We start from the raw sequence: 24,857 nt of genomic DNA, 5'->3' as shown, positions 1-24,857 counted from the left end.
TGAGACATGAATCCATCAAATTGCAGTTAGAGACCAGTTCCAATTATTTATAAATAATGAGAAAAATGAATAAGCATTCCGTTCAATTGAATTTAGTCCCTCAAACACATATCAAATGCGTACATATCAAAAAGAAGAATAGGAAACATGGTGAAATGAAAACAGAACACACAGTTTTATTTTCTTTCTCACACTAGAATATTTTATCCTCTACTGCCTCTCACACTTCTTCTCCTGTTAATATCTGTGTATGGTATGCCTTCCTTTAAGGAAGGTTTGAGAAGGCCATCAGGGACCCCTCCAGCTCAAGTCCCTCCTCAGGGAAACCCATGGCTCCCAGGAGCAGACCTGCTTTCATATACTTGCCAGGCTCAATCGCTGGCTGGGAGCAGCCCGCAGGAGGTATGGCATCAGCACAAACACAGTGATGGAATTCAGAGAGCAGGTGGGGAACCTCGGTCAATTACACTGTAGTTCGCCTTCCATGAGGTGCATTCTCATAACCACCAGAGGTACCCTGGGACATCAATAAGGTCTTCTGTCTTTAAAACTTCCAATGATTTACCTAGTAATTGGTTTACAGCAAGAGCCAAATGTGTTCCACTGTCAGATGGCAATAGGGTAAATTTGGTTTTTTTTTTTAACTTTTTACTTTATATTGGAGTATAGCCAATTAACAATGTTGTGATAGTTTCAGGTGCACAGCAAAGGGACTCAGCCATACATATACATGTATCCATTCTCTCCCAAACTCCCCTCCCATCCAGGCTGCCACATAACATTGAGCAGAGTTCCCTGTGCCATACAGTAGGCCCTTGCTGGTTATCCATCTTAAATATAGCGGTGTGTACATGTCAATCCCAAACTCACTGACTATCCCTTTCCCCCATTTTCCCCCCAGTAACCATAAGTTCGTTCTCTAAGTCTGTGAGTCTGTTTCTGTTTTGTAAATAAGTTCATTTGTATCATTTCTTTTTAGATTCCGCATATAAGGGATATCACAATATTTCTCTTTCTCTGTCTGACTTACTTCACTCAGTATGAGAATCTCTAGGTCCCTCCATGTTGCTGTGACTGGCGTTGTTTTCATTCTTTTTAATGGCTGAGTAATACTTTTGTGTGTGTGTGTGTGTGTGTGTGTGTGTGTGTGTGTATACCCCACATCTTCTTTATGTATTCCTCTATCGAGGGGGATTTAGGTTGCTTCCATGTCTTGGCTATTGTAAACAGTGCTGCAATGAACATTGGGGTGCATGTATCCTTTTGGACCATGTTTTTCTCCAGATATATGCCCAAGAGTGGGATTGCATGGTCACATAGTAGCTCTATTTTTAGTTTTTTAAGAAACCTCCATACTGTTCTCCATAGTGGCTGTACCAATTTACATTCCCACCATCAGTGTAGGAGGGTTCCCTTCTCTCCACACCCTCTCCAGCATTTATTGCTTGTGGATTTTTTGATGATAGTCATTCTACCTGGTGTGAAGTGATACCTCATTGTAGTTTTGATTTGCATTTCTCTAATAATTAGTGGTGTTGACCATCTTTTCATGTGCCTTTTGCCCATCTGTATGTCTTCTTTGGAGAATTGTCTGTTTAGGTCTGCCCACTTTTTGACTGGGTTGTTTGTTTTGAGGATATTAAGCCTCATGAGCTGTTTGTAAATTTTGGGGACTAATCCATCGGGTAAATTTGGGTACACATTATTACAACAGACTTGGTTCTTCAAGTCTCTTTATTACAACAGACTTTATTCTGAGGTCTCTGCCTCAAACAGCCTGCTCTAATTTCTGGCCTGAAGTTTGCAAACTAAATTTAAGTCATAACATACCACATCTGCAATTCAATAGTCATTACAATCACCAAAAGTCAAGGTCTAAGAGCAAACTGATGTCATCTAAGAACACCATATACTCCAGTTTCTCCAGTTCCTGACTAGAGCAAGGAAGCTTATGAAAACATGTAAGTGTCTGAAGAGTCATATAGCTTTACACTTAGAATACCTGAGAAAATTAGATAAATTGACTTTGGTGAAAGACACAACTCTGTAGGTGCCTATCACAATATAACAATAGGATATTATTATAAAATAATATATTAATATAATATAAATTAACATAATTTTATAGTAATTATATATATTATAAACATATCAGTATCAACACTTCTAAGCAATTTAAATTTATTTTTACTCATTTAATTTTCACAACACTATGATGTAGAAAAATTATAATCACCATTTGTAGATGTGGAAACTCAGACACAAAGAGTTTAAGTGCCTTGCCTAAGATTCCACAGCAAATAAGTGCTAGAGTCAGATTTGAGCCCGCGTACTCAGCCTTCAGAATCATGCTCTCAACCATCCACTGTACCTCTCCTGTACCTCCTCTGCCGATGCCGCTTTAGTAGAACGTGGCATAATACAGTCTCAGTGAAATCCACAGAAATCATAAGCTCTGAACATACCATGGCTCCATCTTAATTACAGGAAGAATTACATTAAACTCACAATTTATGAATTCAGCCAAGACCTGTAATTTCATCAATATGATCATGCTAATGGACAGGGTTTCTCAAACTGTAAGTTAATTCCCATTAGCGGGTCATGACTACTATTTTTTAAAATGAAGTAAAAGAGACTAGAAAACACCAGAAATCATTCAATGTAATAGAGGTGAAGTGTGTGTATGTGTGTATGTGTGTGTGTGTGTGCTGGTTTCAGAAATGATTTATTAACTAAAGTTTGCGGTTAAAAGAAAAAAAAATAAGTCTTTGTTCAAGGAGCCAACAAATCCTCTTTTAAGAAGGGTTAATTCTATTGCCTCCCTGTGGATCATTAGCAATAATGGCACTGGACAGTCAACACGTTTTAACCTTTTAAGGAGGAGAGCTTGGAGTTTCATCTGAACCAGATAGATTATACTCAGAACTGTAGCCGCCACTTAGCCTGTCTATGAGAAGGTAATAAGGTAGAACGTGGAGTCTTGAAAATTAACCCGTGGGAAATCCCAGGGGAATTAATGCCATTGGTTATTTAATCAGCCATCTCATTCTCTACCAACACAACCAAAAGACCATTCATCCTCACTAGAACACTTGACACTGGAAAAAGCAACTAAGTACCGAGGTTTGAGCTAGTTCCCACTCTTGTATTTAAGATTCCTTTTTCTGCCTGCTCAGTGCACGAGCCTGACATTTTTCTTTGTTCTTACGGGCATATATCTAGCTTCCTCCCACAGATCTCTTGCCTGGCAAGAACAGAGTCTTAACATTATTCTCCCCCCACAAATGTCAAAAATGCATAAGCATGCAGTGCGTGCTGGGCTGTGGGTGACAAAGAGAGAAAGATACAAGGCAGTCATAGGCAATATCAATTTCTTTCATGCAGTTATGCATGGCCTTCACACTCCTAAGGGGGCCATAACTGTAAGAGGTGCCTCTTAGTTTATCCAAGCAGTCAGCTACATCTTACTGCATACCCACTGTGGTCAGAGCTTCGTGTGGTGGATGGTGGGAATTACAGCCCTCACACTCCAGGAGCTTGCAATTCAGTGTAGAGACAAGGCAAACAGGTGTGATTAAAAGATATTACTTCATATTTCAAGAAAAAGAGAATTATTTTTCAAAAAATGTTCAAAATACAAATTACATTTTATTACAGATTCACAAGAATAAACGTTGTACACTTATAAAACATAATTATCTATGTTTCCTTGAAATTTATTGAGATTTATGAGTTTTGAATAATAAATTTTTATTATTTTTTTGTTTTAGTCCTTCTGACTAAAGATGGCAAATGTTGACTTATGCAAACAAATAATAATAATCAATTTAAAATTAACATTTGCCATGGTAAAAAGAGCATGGACAGTGGTCGAAATGCATCCAAGCAGCAGTTACTCTAGAAAAGGCCTACAACTGTAAACCACTGCTGAGATAAAAATGAAGGGATCTTCTATTATTTTTTTCCCCAGTTCTTCCAACCAAAGTCTCAATTGCAATCTTTCTCTTTGACCACTAAGAAACATTATAAAATCTGAAGTCCTGTGTATTTATGTCCATTTTAAGTATTTATAGTGAAAAGAATCACTATCACTCAAAGTTGTAATATCTAGACTGTGATTAATGCTTCTGCATTGATTTGCATTCTTATGGGATGCAGAACTTCATGCAGTAGGTGATACAGTCTGTAGCCTAAGATGAGAAACTTGCTCACGTTTTTTTGGCCAGTTCTTGAAGGTATACTACTAACACCCAAGTTTTCTCATTCCAAATTTAATCATCTCTACAGGAGGAGATAGAATGAACTCATGGTTTAATGTATAACTGTATGTATCCCATTATTCAACAATAAGCAGTTTTTTACAGATCATCAGAAATGCAAATTGTTTGAATCTGCAAAGAAATCCAGTAAGAAGAGCAAATACTATCATCTGACGCTACATTTATCATTTTCCTACAGTTAACACTCTACAACCAGATGCGTCACCTACCAGAATCCCTACATTATCCTCAATATCAGTAACAATTCTGGAAAACATCTCCCAGTCTCAAGGTATGACTTCTGTGTGTATGAGTGGAAGCTTGCTTCGCCTGACCCCTCCTCACCGAGAAAACCTCACCCATTTAAAAAACAGCTTATTGAGGTATAATTTATACACAACAAAACTACACATCCTCAAACAAGGGAGGGGACACGAGGAAACTTTTGGAGGTGATGACTCTGTCTAGTACCTTGATTGTGGGGATGGTTTCATGGGTATATGCATGTGTCCAAACTCATCAGATTGTATACATTAACTCCCTACCAATCTTGAGTCATGAAACAGAACTCTTTCAGAATGAGATAAAATGTTTTCACTCCAAGACTCATACCTATAAATCACAGAGCCTTACCTAAACGGGGAGTGGGGGAGGTGGGGGGAGGAGTGTGAGAATTGGCACACATTAACCAAAGGTGACTTTTTTTCTTTCTTAAAATAATAGGCACTGAGAACGCAAAAAATGCAAGCTCTTCTTCAACCAGCCCCTCTTATTCCAGTGAGTAATACGTGCATCTTCATTCAAGGCAGTAGAACTGCAGAAAGTTTGAATGTTACCAATAAGGGAAGGGATTCAACTATAGACAGCCTTTTCTCAACTTTACTGAACCTGCAATCCCATTATAATCCTATATAATTGCTACCTGCTTTGAAAGTTTCCTCCCATTGAGTCTGGTTTTAATAAATACACTTTGGGGATTTTTTTTTTCCTTACCTTAGTGCTAAGCAGCTACCACCAGGGGTCAAGGTGAATTGATGGGACTAATCTCTGATAAGCCAAAGTGCATGGGCAGAGATTCCATAAAAATGAATTTTCACCTTTACAAAACTTTATCTTAATGTTAAAAATGGCCTTTTAAGAAAAGTTCCATTTTAGCAAAAACATATATATGTCAGCCACTGTTTATGCTAGGACTGAATAGAGAATATTCATTAATTTCCCTGAAAATTAAGAATAAGATGAATATATATGAAGCTGTGATAATAAAAGATTATCTTAGGTTTAGGTAAAGTCATTCCATTCAATAAGTCAGTACTGCATTTATTGAGCTGCTGATTCATTGCCATCTTCATTTTGGGAGGCACTAATGATCTCATGTAAGGTCTAATATGAACCCAGCAGAACTTACTTAAAACAAATATTTAACCATAACAGTGAAGTGTAACCCACCCTACAAATGAATCTCCTAGCTATTCTCAATCCCCCGGTAAATATAAGGGGTACCTATGCCAGCAGATGAGAACACCTAACTAAATAGTAACTATAACATCTATATCTCTACTTATATCCCTATGACAGCTTTTTCCTTTCTTCACTCTTGTTTTAACCTGGGAAATGACTGTCAGAAAAGAAGGCAGATGCTAAAACAAACAAACAAACAGCAAAAACCTTCTTTTAATGAGAACAGCAAAAACTCACCCTAGTTTACTGTAGCAACACCACTCCCCCAAGCAGACATTCACAAATACACACATGCTTATCTTTCTTGGACCATATTGTTCCACCATGATATCCATCTATATACACTTATGTTATTGTATGCCTTTTTTAGTCCTAAGGTATTTTTACAGAAAGATATTAGTGATTTTTTTTTTAAGAAGCCAGCTTTATGACTAGAGCATTTCCACTAGAACCAGTAGAGGATATATATTTCTTTTTCTTCCAGTTTTATTGAGATATAATTGACATACAGCACTGCATAAGTTTTAGGTGTACAGCATAATGATTTGACTTACATACATCATGAAACTTATCACAATAAGTTAGTGAACATCCATCACCTCATATGGATACAAAATTAAAGAAATAGAAAAATGTTTTTTCTTGTGATGAGAACTCTGGGGACTTGCTCTCTTAACAACTTTCATATGTAACATACAACAGAGTTAATTCTATTTTATCATGTTATACATTAAAACCCTAGTGCTTATTTATCTTATAATTGGAAGTTTGTGCCTTCTGAATGCCTTCATGCAAGCTATGTATTAGTAACTTCACTATAAACTAGTAAAGAATATAAAGTGTGAATATGGTTCTGACCATAGGGGACAGCTTCTTCCTGGCCAGTCTCCCACCTCCTCATTCCTTCAGTCACCAGGAAAGTGGGAACTGTCTTCCTTAGGTTTGGAGTTTTATTTCAGAAAGGCTACAAGACTGACATCAAGTGGATACATCAGAAATGACAACTAGGGCAAAACCCAGGAATCAGATAATTATCTTCTTTGCTTAAAAAAAAAAAATCTTCTTTTAAATAAAGTGATGTTTAAAGAAGAAAGGAAGCATACATGCTTTTCCTCAGTTCATGAATGATTTGTTGTGAAATTCAATAGCCACTCTAACTGACAATGTCTCCAATACTTTTTAGGTATCATTTTGCCTGTGGTTATTGCTTTGATTGCAATAACACTTTCAGTCTTTGCTTTGGTGGGTTTGTATCGAATGTGCTGGAAGACAGACCCAGGTAGGTAACAGTGTTTTGTTTCATTTTGTTTTCCTAAAAGGAGAATAAACATGCTTAGTCTAAACTTGAACTTAAACTCTTAAGAGGAGAGAGGCATTATACACAGAAACGAACTGCTGTATTGCTTGATCACAGAGGTAGAGGGAAAGGGGCAGAGAAATCCACTGAATGCCGGTGAAGGTAAGGAGTAGAAATTAGCTACTGATGGCAGATAATATCGAATATGGACACATTTTTTTAAAATGAAAAAGCCCTCGTTTTGTGGGTGGTCAGGGGAATACGGTAGTAAAGAAGGCATAAAGTGACATGCGTTAACTATAGCGAAGATTTGTTCCATTTCCGTATAACAGAGAATAAAGGGAAGTATCGCTAAGAATTTCACTTTGGGACCCATAATTTCAAGAAGAGTGTTTTGTGACTTACTTCCCTCCTGGGAGGCACAGCTGCCTTCCTATGAAGGTGTCTCTTCCACAACTGTGTGTTCTGCTAATTGAATCAGTTCCTCAGGATTGGACACTATTGCAATTTTTAGAGGGATTCTAGCCCAACAATTCTTTATTATCCTCCTTAATCTCTCCATTAGCTTTGGAAAGTCTTTCTTCTTTCATTGAAAATGACGCTGCCTTCTTTTACATCCTCACTCTTTTTCTTCTTTTTGCTGCTTCATCTTCTTCTCCCTGCCTCTTGAATATTTATGATTCCCATAATGGCATTACATTTTAAAGTCTTTTTTTAAATAAACTTTTAAACCTTAGGATAGATTTAGATTTACAGAAAAGTTGTGAAGGTAGGTAGAGAGTTCCCATCTACCCTTATGATTAATATCTTACGTTAGTATGGTATATTTGTCACAATTAATTGACCAAAATTGATACATTATTAACTAAAGTCCCGATTTTACTGAGATATCTTTTGGTCTTTATTCTGTCTTTTTTCTGTTCCAGGAACTTGAGGTCTCTTTTTATTTCATCCTTCCTCTGAATCCCCCTCCAGTTCCTGGGAACTCGCCTATGTTATCTTAAACTTCAATCTATCTTTCCATTTCAGACACCTTCCTGGTTGTATAATGTAGTGCCATGTATTCTGCTTCATCCATGTTATTCCTTCTCTTGGAATGTTCAGCCCACTGCTTAACTTTTATAACACACCTTAACTTTTATAACACACCTAATCTCCATCTTATCCATTAGAATCTAGCTTAAAAACAAACTTAATCCATATTTTTTCGACACCCCATCTCTTTAAGCAGAGTGGAGTGTTCTATTACTTCTAATTCCACAGAATTTAATAATAGTATTCATCACACTATAATATAGTTACTTCTCTATAAGCCTGCTTCCCCTGAAAGTCAAACATCGTATTCTGTCTAGGCTGCTGTAACAAAAATGCCATAGATTGGGTGGCTTAAACAACAAACATCTATTTCTCACAGCTCCCGAGGCTGACAAGTTCAACCAACACACCATCAGATTTGACGTCTGATGAGCGCACTCTTCCTGGTTTTCAGATCTGCCTGTGTCTTCTTGTGGCAGAGGGGACAAGAGAATTCTCTGGGGTCTCTTTTATAAGGGCACTAAGCCATTCCTAAGGACTCTGCCCTCATGACCTAATCACTTTCCAAAGGCCCAGCATCCTAATACCATCACATTGGGCATTAAGATTTAACATATGAATTTTGAGGGGACACAAACATTCAGTCCATAACTTCAGGCAACCCCTCCAAGTCACAAACTACGTATGACTCACATGGCATTGTGCATAATAACTAGCAGAGAGAGCCTTATGATACGCTTGTTGAGTTAAATTTTGTAATTTTCAGTAAAATAGAACCTTCCCTTTCCTCACTTTAATTCTAAACAGTTCACTAACAGAACTCTACCTAAGTCTCATATACTGTTAAAAAGTAAAAATGAATCATTTTTATGAGCCACGCTCTTCTTTGTTTACCCCATGGACAATGTGCCCCCAGGACACTAATGAATGCTGTTCCTGAGGCCAATCGCTGACTGTGCAGGGCGCGGACAGTTTGGCGCCTGAGCAAGACAGTGCAAGGGAAAGTAATGATATGAAAACAGCAGTGTTCATTTTAGCTCTTGCTGTAAAATAAGAAAAAAACAAATCAACGTCTTTCCCTCTGGGAGTTAGTGAATAAACTTCTTAATAAAGTCTGAAATATGTTTCTTCACTCAGTTTCCAGAGGGGAAATAGCATTTTTATAAATCAGTTTAATTTCTCTAAGTTTCTAAACCACCAATCCTATCTTTTATGGGAACTCAACCAATCTAGTTGAAGCCAGTGGGTGTTGAGTATACAGGATAGGGGAAAAAACTGTGGGCTAAATCCATCAGTAAAAATACCCTGTAGTGAAAAACTGCTTTGCATAGGAAGATTTGCAAATAAGTTATTTGAAAAGTTGACACCTTCTATTAAAGGGGACTTTATAGGTGAACTGGATTGTTGTTAAAACCCTACTGATGGTAGGGAAGATGAAGTTAGAGCTAGTTGGTGAATAGCATACCGTGCCATGAATTAAATTCTAGGGATTAAGATTCATGTTGGAGTAACTTAGCCAAGGTGACAGAAATAGCAGTAGCCAAAATTTTCGTGGAGATCAACGTCTTTATAAAACAATGATGGTCAAAGTCAAGAGAATGATATTCAAAAGGCATATCCTGATATGAGCTACCTTAGAGATGAAAAGAAATCCAAGAGATGGGAGCCGAGCCATGGAATAAAATCACAGCAAAATCCGGAATAAAGCAAGGCCCTTAAGTGATTACATTAAATATTTTGCCTAATAGGCCACAGATCAATGCAAGGTTTGACCAGCATGATCTGCTCCCGAGAGGCCATGCTCTTGTGCAGAATGAATCACTCTGCGTTCTCACGAGCCCGGCTTGCTTTCTACCGACCCTCGTGGAACAGCCCGGCAAAGCGGACAGAAGATGAGTTACAGTTAGTAGGCTCAGTGACGTTTTGTAGGGCACTTCTGAGAAGCTGAATCCGTGGGCTTCAGATGCAATTAGAAGCAATAGCAGCATCGTGGCTCACCACAAATACAGAGATTTAGGTCCCCAGAGAGAGCAACATATAAAGAAAAGCCAAAAATTCAATTCTTTGTTTTAAGAAGGTAATTCAATACTCTGAGAAGAATTTGTTTCCAGAGATACTGAAACCTTTTTTGGTGTCTGTGGGATGTACAATAATGGATAATAGTTCCACACAGTGATACGAAACTATAAGATTAAAATTAGTCCAGAGCTAAGTTCAGTAGAGTTGGCCTAGTTGAGACTATACCATGAATGGATTAGCTGTGACTGAGGAATGAGTAGTCACCACGTCTGAGGAAATGGTCAGTGGGGCGGGGAATGGGGCGAGAGACTGAAAAGTTAAAAACTGGCTTTAGAGACATCTTTGAGCAGAAAGTGGCAGGGGTCTCAGGTTTTTTGCAGCTAAGCTCCTCACAGCTCTAATAACAATTCCCTCCTCTCCTAGGCACACCTGAAAATGGAAATGACCAGTAAGTAATGCTACATCATTGTTTTCTTCTAGAAGCTCTGACCCTGTCATTTATATAGAGGAAAGTATTGATCCTCTACTCATACTTCTTCGGGTTTTTCAAGTATTTTGCAGAAGGCATAGTATATGGGGTTTGGCTACCTATTTGTCAGAGAGCTCTCAAGTATGAGAAATTCCAACAACTGGCTCTTAATCTTGGGTAAAGTGGTAAAATCAGAAATCAAAAGTTGCCCCAAAAATCATAGAAAAACATAGCTAGAGTTTTAAAATAGTTTTCCCATTGAAATTTTCAATATGCTTCTCACAATTAGGGAAAAATCATGCCTGCACCTTGAGACAGCTCTGAGTGGCTTTACTTTAACAACAGATGGTTATTTTGCTTCGACTTTACTAAAACAAACAAAGCAGTTGTTAGCAATCCTACCAACTGTTACAATCAAGGTACTGCAAAGGGACAAACTATTTTAATGTCAAAACCAAATTCTGTGGTTAAGTTTTCTGTGTTGACCTGACTTTGTAGCCCTTTTTGTGGGTGTTTTTGTATATTCATTGGGATGTGAACTTTAAGAATAATGTCCCAGGCTTCCCTGGTGGCACAGCGGTTGAGAGTCCGCCTGCCGATGGGGACACGGGTTCGTGCCCTGGTCCGGGAAGATCCCACATGCCGTGGAGTGGCTGGGCCCGTGAGCCATGGCCGCTGAGCCTGCGCGTCCGGAGCCTGTGCTCCACAACGGGAGAGGCCACAACAGTGAGAGGCCCGCGTACTGAAGAAAAAAAAAAAAAAAAAAAGAATAATGTCCCTACACCACCTACCATTCTTAATTAAAAGTAGAGGTTCTTGAGATGTCCAAGGAGAGGAATTGGGGTTTGAAACTATTTTGAGTCTGAGAAGGGATAGGTGGGAACTCTTGTTGAAATAGACAGTTCAGACACTATACTGCAGTATCCATGACCTCATGAAAAGGAATTACCCAGAACTCAGATCAGTCCAAAAGGTTTGGAAACATTTCTATGTCTTCCCCTCACAATTAGGAAGTGGAAGCATGTGCAACATGGACCTCATGACAGGTGGGTTTTTTTTGTTTGTTTGTTTTTTTCGGCTGTGCCGCTCAGCATGAGGGATGTTAGTTCTCCCACCAGGGATCGAACCTGTGCCCCCTGCATTGGGATCGCGGAGTCTTAACCACTGGACTGCCAGGGAAGTCCCTACGTGACCCATCTTGATGTTTAATTTAGCTGATGATCATCACCATAACAGAATAACAGAGATTTATTGGCTTGATTCCAGAAATGAAAGTGCTATAAAAGTATATGTGTCTGTACATGAAGAAACACAAGTTTTGCCATAGAAACACACAAAAATATATATGCACGTGTATATTCTTCTTTCTGTTTGTATCATGTTTACTTTCCTTCACAGATATGTAATGCTAATTACTGTGGCGCTAACTTAATGTTTTCTGTTTCCAAATAGACCTCAGTCCGATAAAGAGAGTGTGAAGCTTCTCACTGTTAAGACAATTTCTCATGAGTCTGGTAAGCTCCCAGATTGTCGATTAGATGAAAAATGGTTATTTCAAAATCTAACTTGGATTTTGTTCATGTGAACATAACCAAAAAGCATAACTTCTCTAGAAAAACTCAATCATTAACTCCCAAGAAATACAAAATTCTCCTATGAAGAAAAGATGAGCCCTAGAAATATCATTTTTGGTAAGATTATTAGACTCTCTGGCTTTTGGAGGTTGCATGCAGATGTGTTCTAAAGGATGGGTGGTGACTAGAGGCATTTTCTATTCTGCAGTAGTGGCAGAAAAAACACTAAGTATGCCGCAGGGTTTTTTTTAAAGTATTGCTGTTGTTTTGTTTCATTTTTGGTAATGGCTGTGTACAGTCAACCGGAACTAGGATTCATCAGTTAAAATGTATATCATATTTTATATCACTTCAAATACTTTAATTGAGCTTCTCAGTAAGGACAAAACACAATTTCCTACTGAAAAAATTTACATTTCTTTTTTCTAGTTTCTTAGGTTTTGATTTTGTTTGGTCTGCAATCTAAAAAGATTTTCAAAATACAGCTATGATTTGTATGAATTATATTTGTATCGAAAGCAATGAAAAATGAGATGCTAGATAGTTTTTAAAAATTAAAAAAACACAGATTACATTTTTGTTTTGAGTAAACAAAATATTTAAAACATCAATATGACCAAAAAAATAAAAAGTATATAAATAAAAAGTAATTATGAGTTTTATGAAACAACCTATGTGGCTCTAATTTAAATATCAAGTTACATCAAGACATTTACTATATTCAGTCCCCCCAATTTTACCTATACAAAATACTCCCACAATACATATGTTATGTGAAGTGAGAGCTATCAGATGATAAACATTATAAATATGTTGCAAAAACGATTTTGTAAAACAAAAGGCTATAAATATAGTCCCAATTGAAGAGCAAGATATCAAAGGCTGAATAAGGTCCCCATTTCAGGTAGGAGATTCTAACTAGAACAAATTACAACAGATAAACAAAAGAGGTTGAAAAGCAAGGGCACCCAAAATCTGCAGCGACATGGCCAAATCCCTCATGGGAGCCATTTTCTCTTAAGAGAGACTTTCATTCTCGTATCTCTTACACATTTCTTTATTCCCACACTGTTCTCTTGAAGGTAACCATATGAATGAATGAAAGAGTAAAATTCCTCCACAGGATAATTGGAAACCACTCACCAGTTTCTCCTGGCTGCTTACCAGCCTTGACTAAGTAGCTGAGCCTATTCTACTTGGTCAAGGAAAACCTCCAGGCAAGGAGACTAAACGTGGACCAGTCCTGAGTAAGGTTATGAAGGACCCGGAGTGCGACTACACCATTTATCAAGAAAAGCTCTCAGAATCTGCCTGTGACTTGTGAGCAGCATGACAACCTGTAATTTCATGCACGCTCCTTTATCCCCTCGGGATTTAAACCGAACACTCGGCAGCTTCTGGGGGTCTCCAAGCTGTGGACCAGAAGCCTCCGTATAGGAGCCCTTGGCTCTCCTGGTGAGGAGGGGCCTGAGATCAGGACCACCTGCTCTGCTACCTGTGTCTACCAGGGAAATGACAAGTGACACCAGAATCGCGGCTTTCAGGAGGGGAAATCCACAGAGAAACCTTGTGTTTCTTGGTTGCTAATTTGCTTTCTGATTCTTCTTCAAGGCCCAAGGATAATTCTGTGTAAGCTACTATCTCCCACTGTCATACTAACTGCAATAATAAGTGGGTAGATCACGGTGGGATAGTTAAGAAGACCCTGAACTACCCAAAGTTCCTTTTCTTCATAAGTAGCTTTTCAGGTCATAGGTCTAAGGAGGAAATATTACTATGGAAATAATAAAATCTAGTCTCTGGTACTTTTATTTCTGCCAACCTCAAGTTAGGAAGCACACTTCTTTTAAGAAAATAATCTCTCAAAAGTCAACCTAGCTGATTATAGAAAATATTTGGTAATAGGGGAAAACTAAAACGGGTGACTCTGAGTTGATTTCAGTAGCCTAGAACTGATAATCTAAAACAATGCCCTCCAAATTCTCTTTGTACTACCACAGTTTTTATTAAAGTCTGTCCACCATTAACAGGATTTGATGGTTCCTGAAACACCTGCAAACAAATCTCTTTCTACCTTCTTTCAAAACTTATTCAAACATGCTTTCGTTATAAAATTATGCTCACCACACTCAATAGAAATTACATTATTATAATTATTTTCACTTAAATCTCTCTTCCCTAATAGTGACATCATTCTAAAATATAACTAGAATAGTCTGAAATGATTAGGTTTTATATAAGTGCACAGGTTTAGCCTAAATTTCCACTATCTCCTATATAAAAATTTTTAAATAGTTAGAAAATACAGAAAAAGAATTTGATAGAATATGTGACTATTCACCACTCAGAACTGATGATTATTATATATTTCATATTATGTGCTACATGGCCTAAGGGACATAGTATTAATTAATGCACCAATGTGGGTAACAACATGAAATTTGAGATTCAATGGTCTTAAGAATTCATTGGATTGGTCAGTATGTCAATTTATAAACTCTGGTCTTATATCTCAAAATCAATTTTGCCATTTTAGAGGTCAATATATCATGTTTCCAAGGAAACAGAGCTCTGCAGCAACTCACCTTCAGGGGAATGCCAGTGGATGGTAAATTTTCTGGGTTTCTACAAGCCTCTATGTGTAATGGTTATTGTTCTGAGTATTTTCTCTGGATAAGACAGTTCCTTGCCTCAAGTCCTCCTCCTCTAATTGGCCATGGTGTTCATCCATCCACGCTTCCTGCTTCTTCTAAATATGTTCTTTGTCAAGCAGGGTTCTTCCGTTGAAAATGTGGCCCATAATGTTTAAAATTTGATTATTTCAATTGGGAGCTTTCTTTAATGTAAAAGAGAAAGCCTACTAGGGTATACACAAGAACGTGCTTTCAGAAAAAAATGAGCACCAAACATAGCAGATCACGGAGTCCTTTATGAGAACATATAAGATGCCACTCAGGTTTAGTAAGAAGTCTTGCCAAGTTAAACATCCTCATGATTTACTACAAAATATACATGTGACATGATGCATTTTCAAGATGATTCCCACTTACACCACTCCTCAGAAAGTTAATGTACATTATCTCATTTTTAACATGTAAGGCTATACAAATATGAAGAAAATTGCCTAAATTAAGGAATACATGATTCCACAAAAGAAAGAAAATACTGTATCACTGAATTTAATTTCAAAGCATCACTTGGTTTTGAACTATTTGGAGGAAGAAAAAGCAGATCTGAATCCATTTATAATTTTCCTTTGCTTAGAAAACTCTGATAAGTTTTAATTACTTAAGATTAAGTTCCAACACTTTAGCACGTCTACAAGGCCTTTCATGATGTGCCAGATTTCACTTGCTCAAATTTTGAACCACTTAATAACATGTACTTCCCAGATGTCACTCATCTCCTATCCTCTGTGTTCCTCACTGAGCTCAAGCTCTTTTGAAGGGGGAGACAGCACCTTGGTCTCCTTTGTCACTCCCACCTCCCCTCCTACGCATTGTGGTAATTACATATTATTCATATATTATTAGTAAACTAATACTAATTAGTATATTATGGTAATTACTCATTAAATGTACAGTTACTTTTCTGTTTATTTATGTTTTACAAACGTTCATTAACAACTGGAAATGAACAACTGTAAAGATGAGGGAAAGATTTATAGATGTATAAAACCATACAGAGATTCGGCATGTCTTCACAGCCCCTCAATAGTTGTTGCGTCAGTCTCTGCACTTACACCAAGGCTTCCTTGACTGTCCCAACTGTACGTGGTCTTTCTCTCCTCTAACTGTTGATTGGCAAGTCAGCATGCACTACTGCCTTGAATATCTCTTCATGGCTTAAACTGCCATTTTAATATCTGACCACGTTATGCATAATGGAGAATGGGGGAAAATGGAGAATAGAAAAGAATTTAAAATTACTTATGAGAGAAAACCTTGATATGATCAGTATTGGCATTTGGTGTATTTCTTTCCAGTTTTTTTTTTCTAGGTGTATATGTACTTTGTTTGCTTTTACCGTATATATCATTATTATAACTGTTATTTGAATCATATGGTTATTGAATCTTTCCACACTTTCTATTCCCAGTTAGACAGACTTTGGGAGGTATTAAGAATTGAAGTTTTTCATACGAGCTGTTTTACACGACTCTGGCAGACAGTAGGGGTTCAATAAATGTTTCTTTTGTTTACTTCTTATTCCTGTACTTTATAGCCATGGATTCCAGGACATGCTGTGCTTTCTGTTAAATAAACAATAGTGAGCAAAGGGCTGTAGCGGGTCAGGGGCTTGTGAGGGCTGTTGCTCTGAGCCTGACATTTTCTGAAGCAGAAGACTTAAGGATCTCTTGAAGGGGAGCCCTAGGTTTGTTCTTCTTAGGTCTCTGGCACTATTTACTATCGCCATGACAGTGCAGGTAACGGGTGACATCAATGGAGTCCCCAGAAGACTTGTTTCCTAGCTGGCAGATAAAAGCTGGAGCAAAACAATGACATTTGTTCTCAAAGCTGGACGCTTGGACCCATACTGCTTTTGTATAATGTGACTGCTGTTGTTACTTGAATCTACATGAAAGACACAGGTAATGTGAAATGCTTTGAACACAAATCCAAGAGCAAGTAAAAATGCTTGGGGGCTTCCCTGGTGACGCAGGGGTTAAGAATCCGCCTGCCAATGCAGGGGACACGGGTTCGAGCCCTGGGCCGGGAAGATTCCACATGCCGCGGAGCAACTAAGCCCATGTGCCACAACTACTGAGCCCGCGCACCTACAGCCCGTGCTCTGCAACAAGAGAAGCCACCGCAGTGAGAAGCCTGAGCACCACAATGAAGAGTAGCCCCTGCTCGCCGCAACTAGAGAAAGCCCCCGTGCAGCAACGAAGACCCAACGTAGCCAAAAATAAATTAAATAAATAAATTAAAAAAAAATGCTTGGAACCTCTCAGCTCCCCATCATCCTAAGTTAATATTTATCTTTATATTGATGATGGAATAACATGGTTATTTTGAGCAATGTTCCCTGTGCTGCTTTGTACGTCACCAACGTATTCATGTTGGCCTATAAATTCATTTTCACAAAACTTTCACTGAAGTATTTAAACAAAGGACCCTAGAATGTTTTCCTGATAAAATGGCATTTTAAATATATGATGTAGTTTTGCTCAGGCACAGCCAGCTTATGGAACAAGCAAAATTCAATAACTTATTCCCTAGGGCGCCTCTCTTGCTATCACCTCCCAACTCACACCCCCTATCTGCAGGGAGTGAGTTAGCATTGCTCCTCTAGGGTGAAAATAAACAATGGCCGAATAAAGCTCATAAATCTTGGTGAACAATTTCCAGGCAATACCAAGAGGTAAGTTGTGGCTCTAATGACGTTCTTGAAGGGAAATTGGACTTTCCTTGAAAAACAGAAAACAAGCCAAGAAACTTGTATTTTCATCGTTATTCACTCTCTGCGCTTATAGATCAAAGCATATCTTCTGCTTTTAGGTGAGCACTCTGCACAAGGAAAAACCAAGAACTGACAGCTTGATGAATCCTCTCCACACCTGGGCAATAAATATGTAAGTTCCCTAATTCCACTCACTGAGATACTCATTAATATCTGTTTTGTTAGCCTGCTGCAGCTCAGATTATTTTTAAAGACTTTTATAACCTGAAAAGTTAATAGCTTGTGTCAGTTAAACCATCATTTTCTATTTGTCTAAAAACAAACTCTAAGAACATTTGCCAGAGAAATAAATGTCTTGGGGGCTGAAGAAGATTCTTCCAGTTGCCCTGCCTACCTCAGGAATGATACAATTCCTCCTTTCTGCCTGTTCGTAATGTTTCCTCATAGATGTAGTTTGCCTCTGCCTGGGTCAGCATATATATACTTAACAGTGGCAGTTAGACAGGGTTCTATTGCTAAGGAAGATTTGCAGGACCCAAAATGACAGTAAAAAAAAAAAAAATAGTATATGACATAGGAGCTGCATTAAGGTAAGAATGCGCATCACAGCCAAAGGTTGGCTCAGGGAGAGGGGTCCAGAGATGCCAGGTGGGAGGTCCAATTGTCCTCTCTCAGTAAAAACCATACCCAGATGTACTTCCTCTCTGGAGCCAGGAACCATGGATGTGTGCACAAAGTACCTCAAACAAGGTGATCCAAAATGCACTCTCAGCTGGGGCTTCTTATACAGTAAGTCCCCTACATATGAACCTTCAAGTTGCGAACTTTCAAAGATGCGAACATGCATTCCATCGACGTCAGGCATGAGTGAAATTGCACTCTGTCTCCTATTGCTAACGACCCTTCAGCTCTACCATCTCCCACCTCCTCTCCCTCCTCCAGTCAGTAACTCTTCTTGCCTGTTGACTCGATGCCAGCCCCTGTATGCCAGCTGTTGTACTACTGTACTTTTCAAAGTACCATACTGTAAGAGTAAAAATGTTTCCTTCATTTTTTGTTTTTTTTAATGTATTATTTGTGTGAAAAGTATTATAAACCTATGACATTACAGTACTATACAGCTGATTGTGTTAGTTGGGTACCTAGGCTAACTTTGTTGGACTTACGAACACACTCTTGGAACAGAACTCGTTAGTATATAGGGAACTTACAGAACCCAGATGGTCATGTAGGCACATTCTTGCTGTATAACTAGATGAGCGACAGAGCCCTCCATGTGTCTCAATGAGACCAGATGCAAGGTGATCAATCTCATTACATTAATTGTTAATCAATGAATAATTGAAGCCTCTCAAAACTATGATTACAAGCAACTGCTATTCTGTGTGTTCCATTCTTTGACCAGGAGTCAGTGCAATGCAGGTACATGTCTTATTTCAGTAAAACAACTCAGCCCGATTTCAGGCCTGCTGGAATTAACCTTTCCAGCTTAGCATGGGACCATCTTTTGCTTTTCTAGAATTGGGTAAGAAAAGTTTCTTTTGACTTATTTTTCACAAGCAGCATTGATTAAGTGCCCTCACAATTAGGGTTTGATCATTTTTAGAACCTGCAGAGAAATTTACCCTTTAGCAACTAATAGTAAAAAAGCAAAAGAACAGATAAATAGGTGTATGCCCAGAATTGGCCTAAACACAATGGTAGTCACTCTGGGTAGCGTCCGGGGGGAATATCATTGTTATGCCCACTACCTATGTCTACTTCCCAGCACAAAGACAGTGCTGTTATGGATACTCAGCCAGTGTTTATTGAATAAATGATGCCAGCCATGCTTCTCTGGCCAGGAGCAGGAGACGTAAACAAAGGAGTGTCATCCAGACATGCATCAGTGTCAGAATTTCATCCTTCTCTAGCCAGCAAGGGGTGGGTTAGGATGAGAGGAATCTGGGCCTTTGCCTATCCTTTTGCAATGCACTCTTTCAGATGCAAGATTCAAGAACCTGAGAAGTGTGAGAAATTTGTGGAGACGTGGTCCAGCCCTCTCTAGTATATGGCAAGCTTCCTTCCGTACAAGCTATGGTTTCTTTGCAATCCTGTGGCTAGTAAAAGGATGCCTTCCAGATTGTTAAAATGCTCAAATCTTAGTGACTAATTGCCCAGTTTGGAGGAAGAAGAAGTCTTCTGTTCAGTTGGGAAGAGAAAGAAAGAAAAGTCTCTATGCAGGAGACAGTCTCTATACGGAAGAAAAGGAAGAGTACTGACCCAAATAAGCTCAACAAAATGAATTATTATCCAACTCCCATTCCTTTCAATTTTTGTACTTGAAAAAATATTCCTAGCCTCTAATCTCATGTCTTTTGATTTGCAGAGGTAAATAGCTTCTGTTGCCTTTCTGAGTAATTGTGGAATTACATAACAATGTTCTGAAGAGTAAAGATGAAAGTAATGGGAAGAAACATATTTGAAATTGGTCAGTTCTATTGTCTATTTGTCCTACTCTTTTTCAATATATTTCTATTAGCAACCATTGTACTTTAAACGTAGTAACCGCTGAGTAATTGCTTCCTCCTAGAAATCAGATATCACCTAGAAATCAGATATCAACTCAGAAATCCAGGATAAATAGGAATGCATTTATCAGAGCTAGAAGTTGAGAAAAGAAATTGAGAAGTCTTTGGATTGGTATGCAACCGCAAACACTGATACGGACACATTCACTCATGTTAAAATTTTTCACCTCAGGATAAATTTCTAGATGTATTTAATGCCTGCTGCTTCGTATAACGATCATCTATTTTGTGCTGAATGTTACATTTAATGGAATTCCAAAATACCTTTAATCTATGACCCTTGCCCTCTCTGCAAAGCTTTGTCTAGTGAGAACATGAAATCGCACATAAGAAATAAGAAAATAGAGAAAAAAGTTAAAAAGCTATATGGGCATGATTGATACAACTGATCAATTCAATCTAGTTCTAAAATCTCTTAAGACTTTTATGTCAACAAGAGGAAGGTTGATAGGAGTTTCAAAAAATATTATCCTTCACTGCAGATTTATTGCTATATTTAGGGACCATAATTTATTTAGAATAAGAAAATGATTATTTTAGTTTAAGCTTTCCCTGTATAATTCATTTTCCTCCCAGCTACTAGCTGATACCTCCCTCAAAATGGCTGTTAGTGCAAAAGTAACTTGTGGTAAGTTTTGAAGGCTGCTGGAATCAAAGATTAGAGATACATTAGCTGTATGTACTTCTACACATATTTGAGCTCACTTGTAATGCAAATATGCTCTGTTATCTTCTTCTGAGATTAATTCTTTTATGACAAGAGATTAATTATTTTATGACAAAGTGACAAGGAATTGATTTGCTGTTACATAGGACTTCTGCTAAGGCCAGAATTTTTATGCCAAAATGTAGAGCAGGAAAGCACATCCTTTTCTTACTGATGCCAACAAATGGTCTGAACAAATTTGTTAATAACGAGTGTGAAGGGACATTAGCTAATAATATCTATATGGGGAAAATATATAAAAAAACTAAATGTAAAAAAAAGTAGAAGAAAAATTTGTTAGGTTGTATTATGTGTCTGATTAAGAATTTTCAGACCAGGAAACAATATAACACAATGGAAATAATAGGAATTCTACTACATCATGACTTAAAATTTCCAAACATAAAAATTATCATAAACTATAAATTATAAATCAGGAACATGTTTGTCATAAATATGAGACCAATTCATTAATATTTTAAATATACAAAGACAGTTATACAAATCATAAATTTTTTAAATGAGCAAAGGCCAGGAACAGGCAATTCACAGAGGAGGAAATAAAAATGGTAATATAAAATTATAGAAGAGTTCCTGTACTATTACTAATCAAAAATGGAATTAAGACCAAAAAAATTATAACCTTCAATTACTTGAGTTTTTCTTTTCCTAATTTTTAAAAATCATACTGATGAAGCAAATAGTATCATATGCTGCATTTGACAGTATAAATTGGATTAACTGGATTAATCTTTCCAAAGAGCAGTTTGGTAATATTCACTAAGAGACTTAAAATATTCACATTTGTCACCTAGTAACTTCACTTTTAGGAAATTTTCAAAAGGAAATTATTTGAAATGTGATTAAAGATTAATATACAAAGAATGGTAGCAAACATTTAGAAACAGCATGTCCAGTGGTATGGAAATTTCAGATAAATTAGGTATAATCCAATCAATGACATTATACAACTAGCAAAAGTGATTATCAAGACAATTTTTAAATTGCATGTAGACATGTCCAAGATATATCTTAAATGAGGGGAAAAACAATTTTAGAACTGAAAAGAAAGTCTTTTGATTGTTCTGAGAGCAATCCTGTGCTTTAGAAGGGAGGAGACCTACTGCCACCTGGCCGCTCCCTCTCCAGTAGGTCTCCTGTCCGTTCTGTTCCAAGCCACCTGCCAGTTTAAGAAGTGAGGGGAGTTTCAGATCAACGAAGAACCAAGGGGCAGCAAGACCAATAACTTGTATGAAAGTCTCATCCCACAGATCCTCAACAAAGTGGAATGTTACCCATTTCTATTTTTCTTGCAGATGCAATTCACTGTACTTCTGTAATTTTCTAAATGATATCCTTGATAATCTAAAAGCATCTTTGTGAACTTCCAGAAAAGCTTAACATGTTCTTCAATTATTTTTCTTACATTTTAAAATGAAGAATGAGGGCTAAAAAGAAAACATCACAAGTAAAGCAAGATTTATTTTCTGATCCTAGTCTATGGCCTTCAACAAATTTCTTTATAATGCTTTGCAGTAGGTTCCACATCTATAAAACCAGGATAGAATGACCTTTTCTCCTAGAACCATTGTGCTTCTTTGCTTATAAAGTGTTGTCAATAATGATTAAAGAATCTATCATGGGGGCTTCTCTGGTGGCGCAGTGGTTGAGAGCCCGCCTGCCGATGCAGGGGACACGGGTTCGTGCCCCGGTCCGGGAAGATCCCACATGCCGTGGAGTGGCTGGGCCCGTGAGCCATGGCCGCTGAGCCTGCGCGTCCGGAGCCTGTGCTCCGCAACGGGAGAGGCCACAGCAGTGAGAGGCCCGCGTACTGCAAAAAAAGAAAGAAAGAAAGAAAGAAATGCCCTGCTTTACAGTCCTTTCCACAGACTAAGACTTGACCTGGATCCTGTGTCCACTCTCTGGTCTTCCAACTGTCCCGCAAAACACAGTAACCAGTGTCCGGCTCCCGCACTGCAAGGCAGCAATGCAACCATCCCTAGCAAAGGTCCTGCCTCACCGCTCATGCCATGAGGGAGCAAGATGCAGGTCTCCACGCTGGTCCACTGCCCACCCTCACCCCCACCATATCATCCTCCTCCCAGACTCCAGCAAACCACCAGCACTGCCATCAGCAGCACGACAGCACCTACCCTGCCATGCCGGGCATGTGCCCCTTTCCCAATTAAAGCACAGAAGCTTCCATCTCCTGCTGTTTTGGGGCGCCAATACAGAAAGTTCTTTCTGTACCGCAAACAAGAAAACCCAAAGTAATAAACCAAAGCCCTGACTCTCCTTTCTGTGAAGGAGAAGTGCAGAGTTGCCTGTTCACTCTTCTCCCTGATAAGTCCACGGAAGCAAAGCATGAAAGTTGCCAATCAATCTCTTAATTACTCACATTGTTACCCCAAGCAACAGACCTTGAACGATGTCGCGTTAGTGATAGGGTGCGGTGAAGTGCTTTCATCAGAAGAGGAATACGATGAGATTTGTGCTTGAGACACATCACTGAGTGTTCAGTGTGGAAGATTAATTCAACAGGAGTAAGACTGGAAGCGGAGAGGTCAGAGGGCTATTTCAGTATTCCCCGGGAAAAGAGCAAGGGCTTCACCAGGTCTGCAGATACAGTAGGAATACAGAGGAAGAGGCAGAATAGAATAAAGAATTGTCTGGAAGGTGACATTCTCCAGAGGTAGGGATTGTGTGAATGTAGGCATTGGGGAAGAACTATTAGGGGTATAGATTATGCCCACACATCTAGCATGAGTGCCTGGATGGATCATGAAGGTAAGAGCAAAGATTGGAATTACGGAGCGAGAGGGAATAGGTTTGGGAGGCAGTCTAGTGGGTTTCCTTTCAGACTTGTTGAGGTTGAAGTGCTTATGAGACATTCCAGTGACTCTACTGGGTGGAAAAATTCAGCTGGTCGCTAACATTTCTTACCAAGAGATGGTGTCCCCCAGCATCTCTACGTCTTCACTTTCTTAGAATCTGACCTTTTTTGTTTCCCCCTTTCCCACCCCACAGGCTTACTCTTCAGCTTCTGTGCTCCACGGTTAGAAAGGGAGAAAGCCCTGTGGATTCAATCCTGACCTCCAATCCTGCTCGCCAGTGTGCACCTGTCCCAATAAAGTGATGTCCAGATGACACGCAATAATCTAAGAGAATCGGAAACCATCCTGGGCCTCTCCTGTCCTTTAAGATGTGAAAAAACACATTACCACATTTTATAGGAACATTCCTAGGGGAGGGAATTTTAGGAGGGGCATCTGTGAGCAGGTAACCTGACAGCCCAGGCAGGTGCCTTCACTGATGAAATGACTGTCCCTTGAGTTTAAAGTTTTCAGAACTAACATTTCTTATCCACGGAGACTTTCCTACTTTCTCAGTGTTCTTTTATTACCTAACGTTTGTATTTATTGTTTTCTATTATGTTAATGCAGGGAAAATTTGCAAGTGTATTATTAAATATTGGGTCAAAATCCTGCCATGCCACTTTGTACATAAAGATATTTTATTCATACTTACATGTGTTACTTTTCATGAATAATTGCTGTACTCAACACACTAAAAATATGATAATATGACTGTGAAAATGGCAATGATATTGTCTTCCCATAATTATGAGTATTTTTGGATTGATTATTAGACTATGAGAACTCACTAATGAAAGGCATCTAATAAGTGAGAAAGGGACAAAGGATTCACGTATCAGACCCTGTTCAAGGGAAGTCAATTTACCATTTCTTTGGTCTTTCTCTTTGTATTTCACACTATGTGACAAGGATGTAAGGGCATTTATGACACTGTACTGCATTCATTATGAAGATAACAGGACTGTGATTTTTCATAATCGATTTGATTGACACTATCTCTGTGCATTTTTATTTTCTTTTAGAAATGTACTGATTTGTTCTAGCAATCATTCTTAAATCTCCAGTTTGTAGAAACCAACATTTCATAAATACATAATTGTGATATTATTTTTCAGTGTATCACTTTCCTAAAAATACCATATGATTATAGCTGCCGCTCCATCAGGGTCAAATTCTTCTGTTGAA

At 38.4% G+C, this 24,857-nt stretch overlaps 1 protein-coding gene across 2 annotated transcripts in view; it reads left to right on the top strand.

Annotated features, from left to right (window-relative positions):
- The window catches only part of EMCN (endomucin), an 88,114-nt gene extending 63,791 nt beyond the window's left edge, over positions 1-24,323 (top strand). The window contains exons 6-12 of one of the 2 annotated variants that reach the window (XM_027117000.1): positions 4,462-4,554; positions 4,986-5,039; positions 6,907-7,002; positions 10,498-10,522; positions 11,996-12,057; positions 17,619-17,692; positions 23,824-24,323. In XM_027117000.1, the coding sequence (XP_026972801.1) occupies positions 4,462-4,554; positions 4,986-5,039; positions 6,907-7,002; positions 10,498-10,522; positions 11,996-12,057; positions 17,619-17,653 (365 nt within the window). In that variant the 3' untranslated portion in view covers positions 17,654-17,692; positions 23,824-24,323. Of the gene's footprint in view, positions 1-4,461; positions 4,555-4,985; positions 5,040-6,906; positions 7,003-10,497; positions 10,523-11,995; positions 12,058-17,618; positions 17,693-19,503; positions 22,537-23,823 lie in introns of those variants that run through there. The other variant, XM_027117001.1, reaches the window with a different exon arrangement.
- The last annotated feature ends 534 nt before the right edge of the window (positions 24,324-24,857 follow it).

This window comes from Aethalodelphis obliquidens, unplaced genomic scaffold, assembly GCF_003676395.1.
Source record: "Aethalodelphis obliquidens isolate GAN/ISIS:26980383/991018 unplaced genomic scaffold, ASM367639v1 scaffold17, whole genome shotgun sequence".
NCBI classification, from domain to species: Eukaryota; Metazoa; Chordata; class Mammalia; order Artiodactyla; family Delphinidae; genus Aethalodelphis; species Aethalodelphis obliquidens.
The sequence above is the reverse complement of the archived record's forward strand: the minus strand, read 5'-3'. Positions and strand labels throughout refer to the sequence as shown.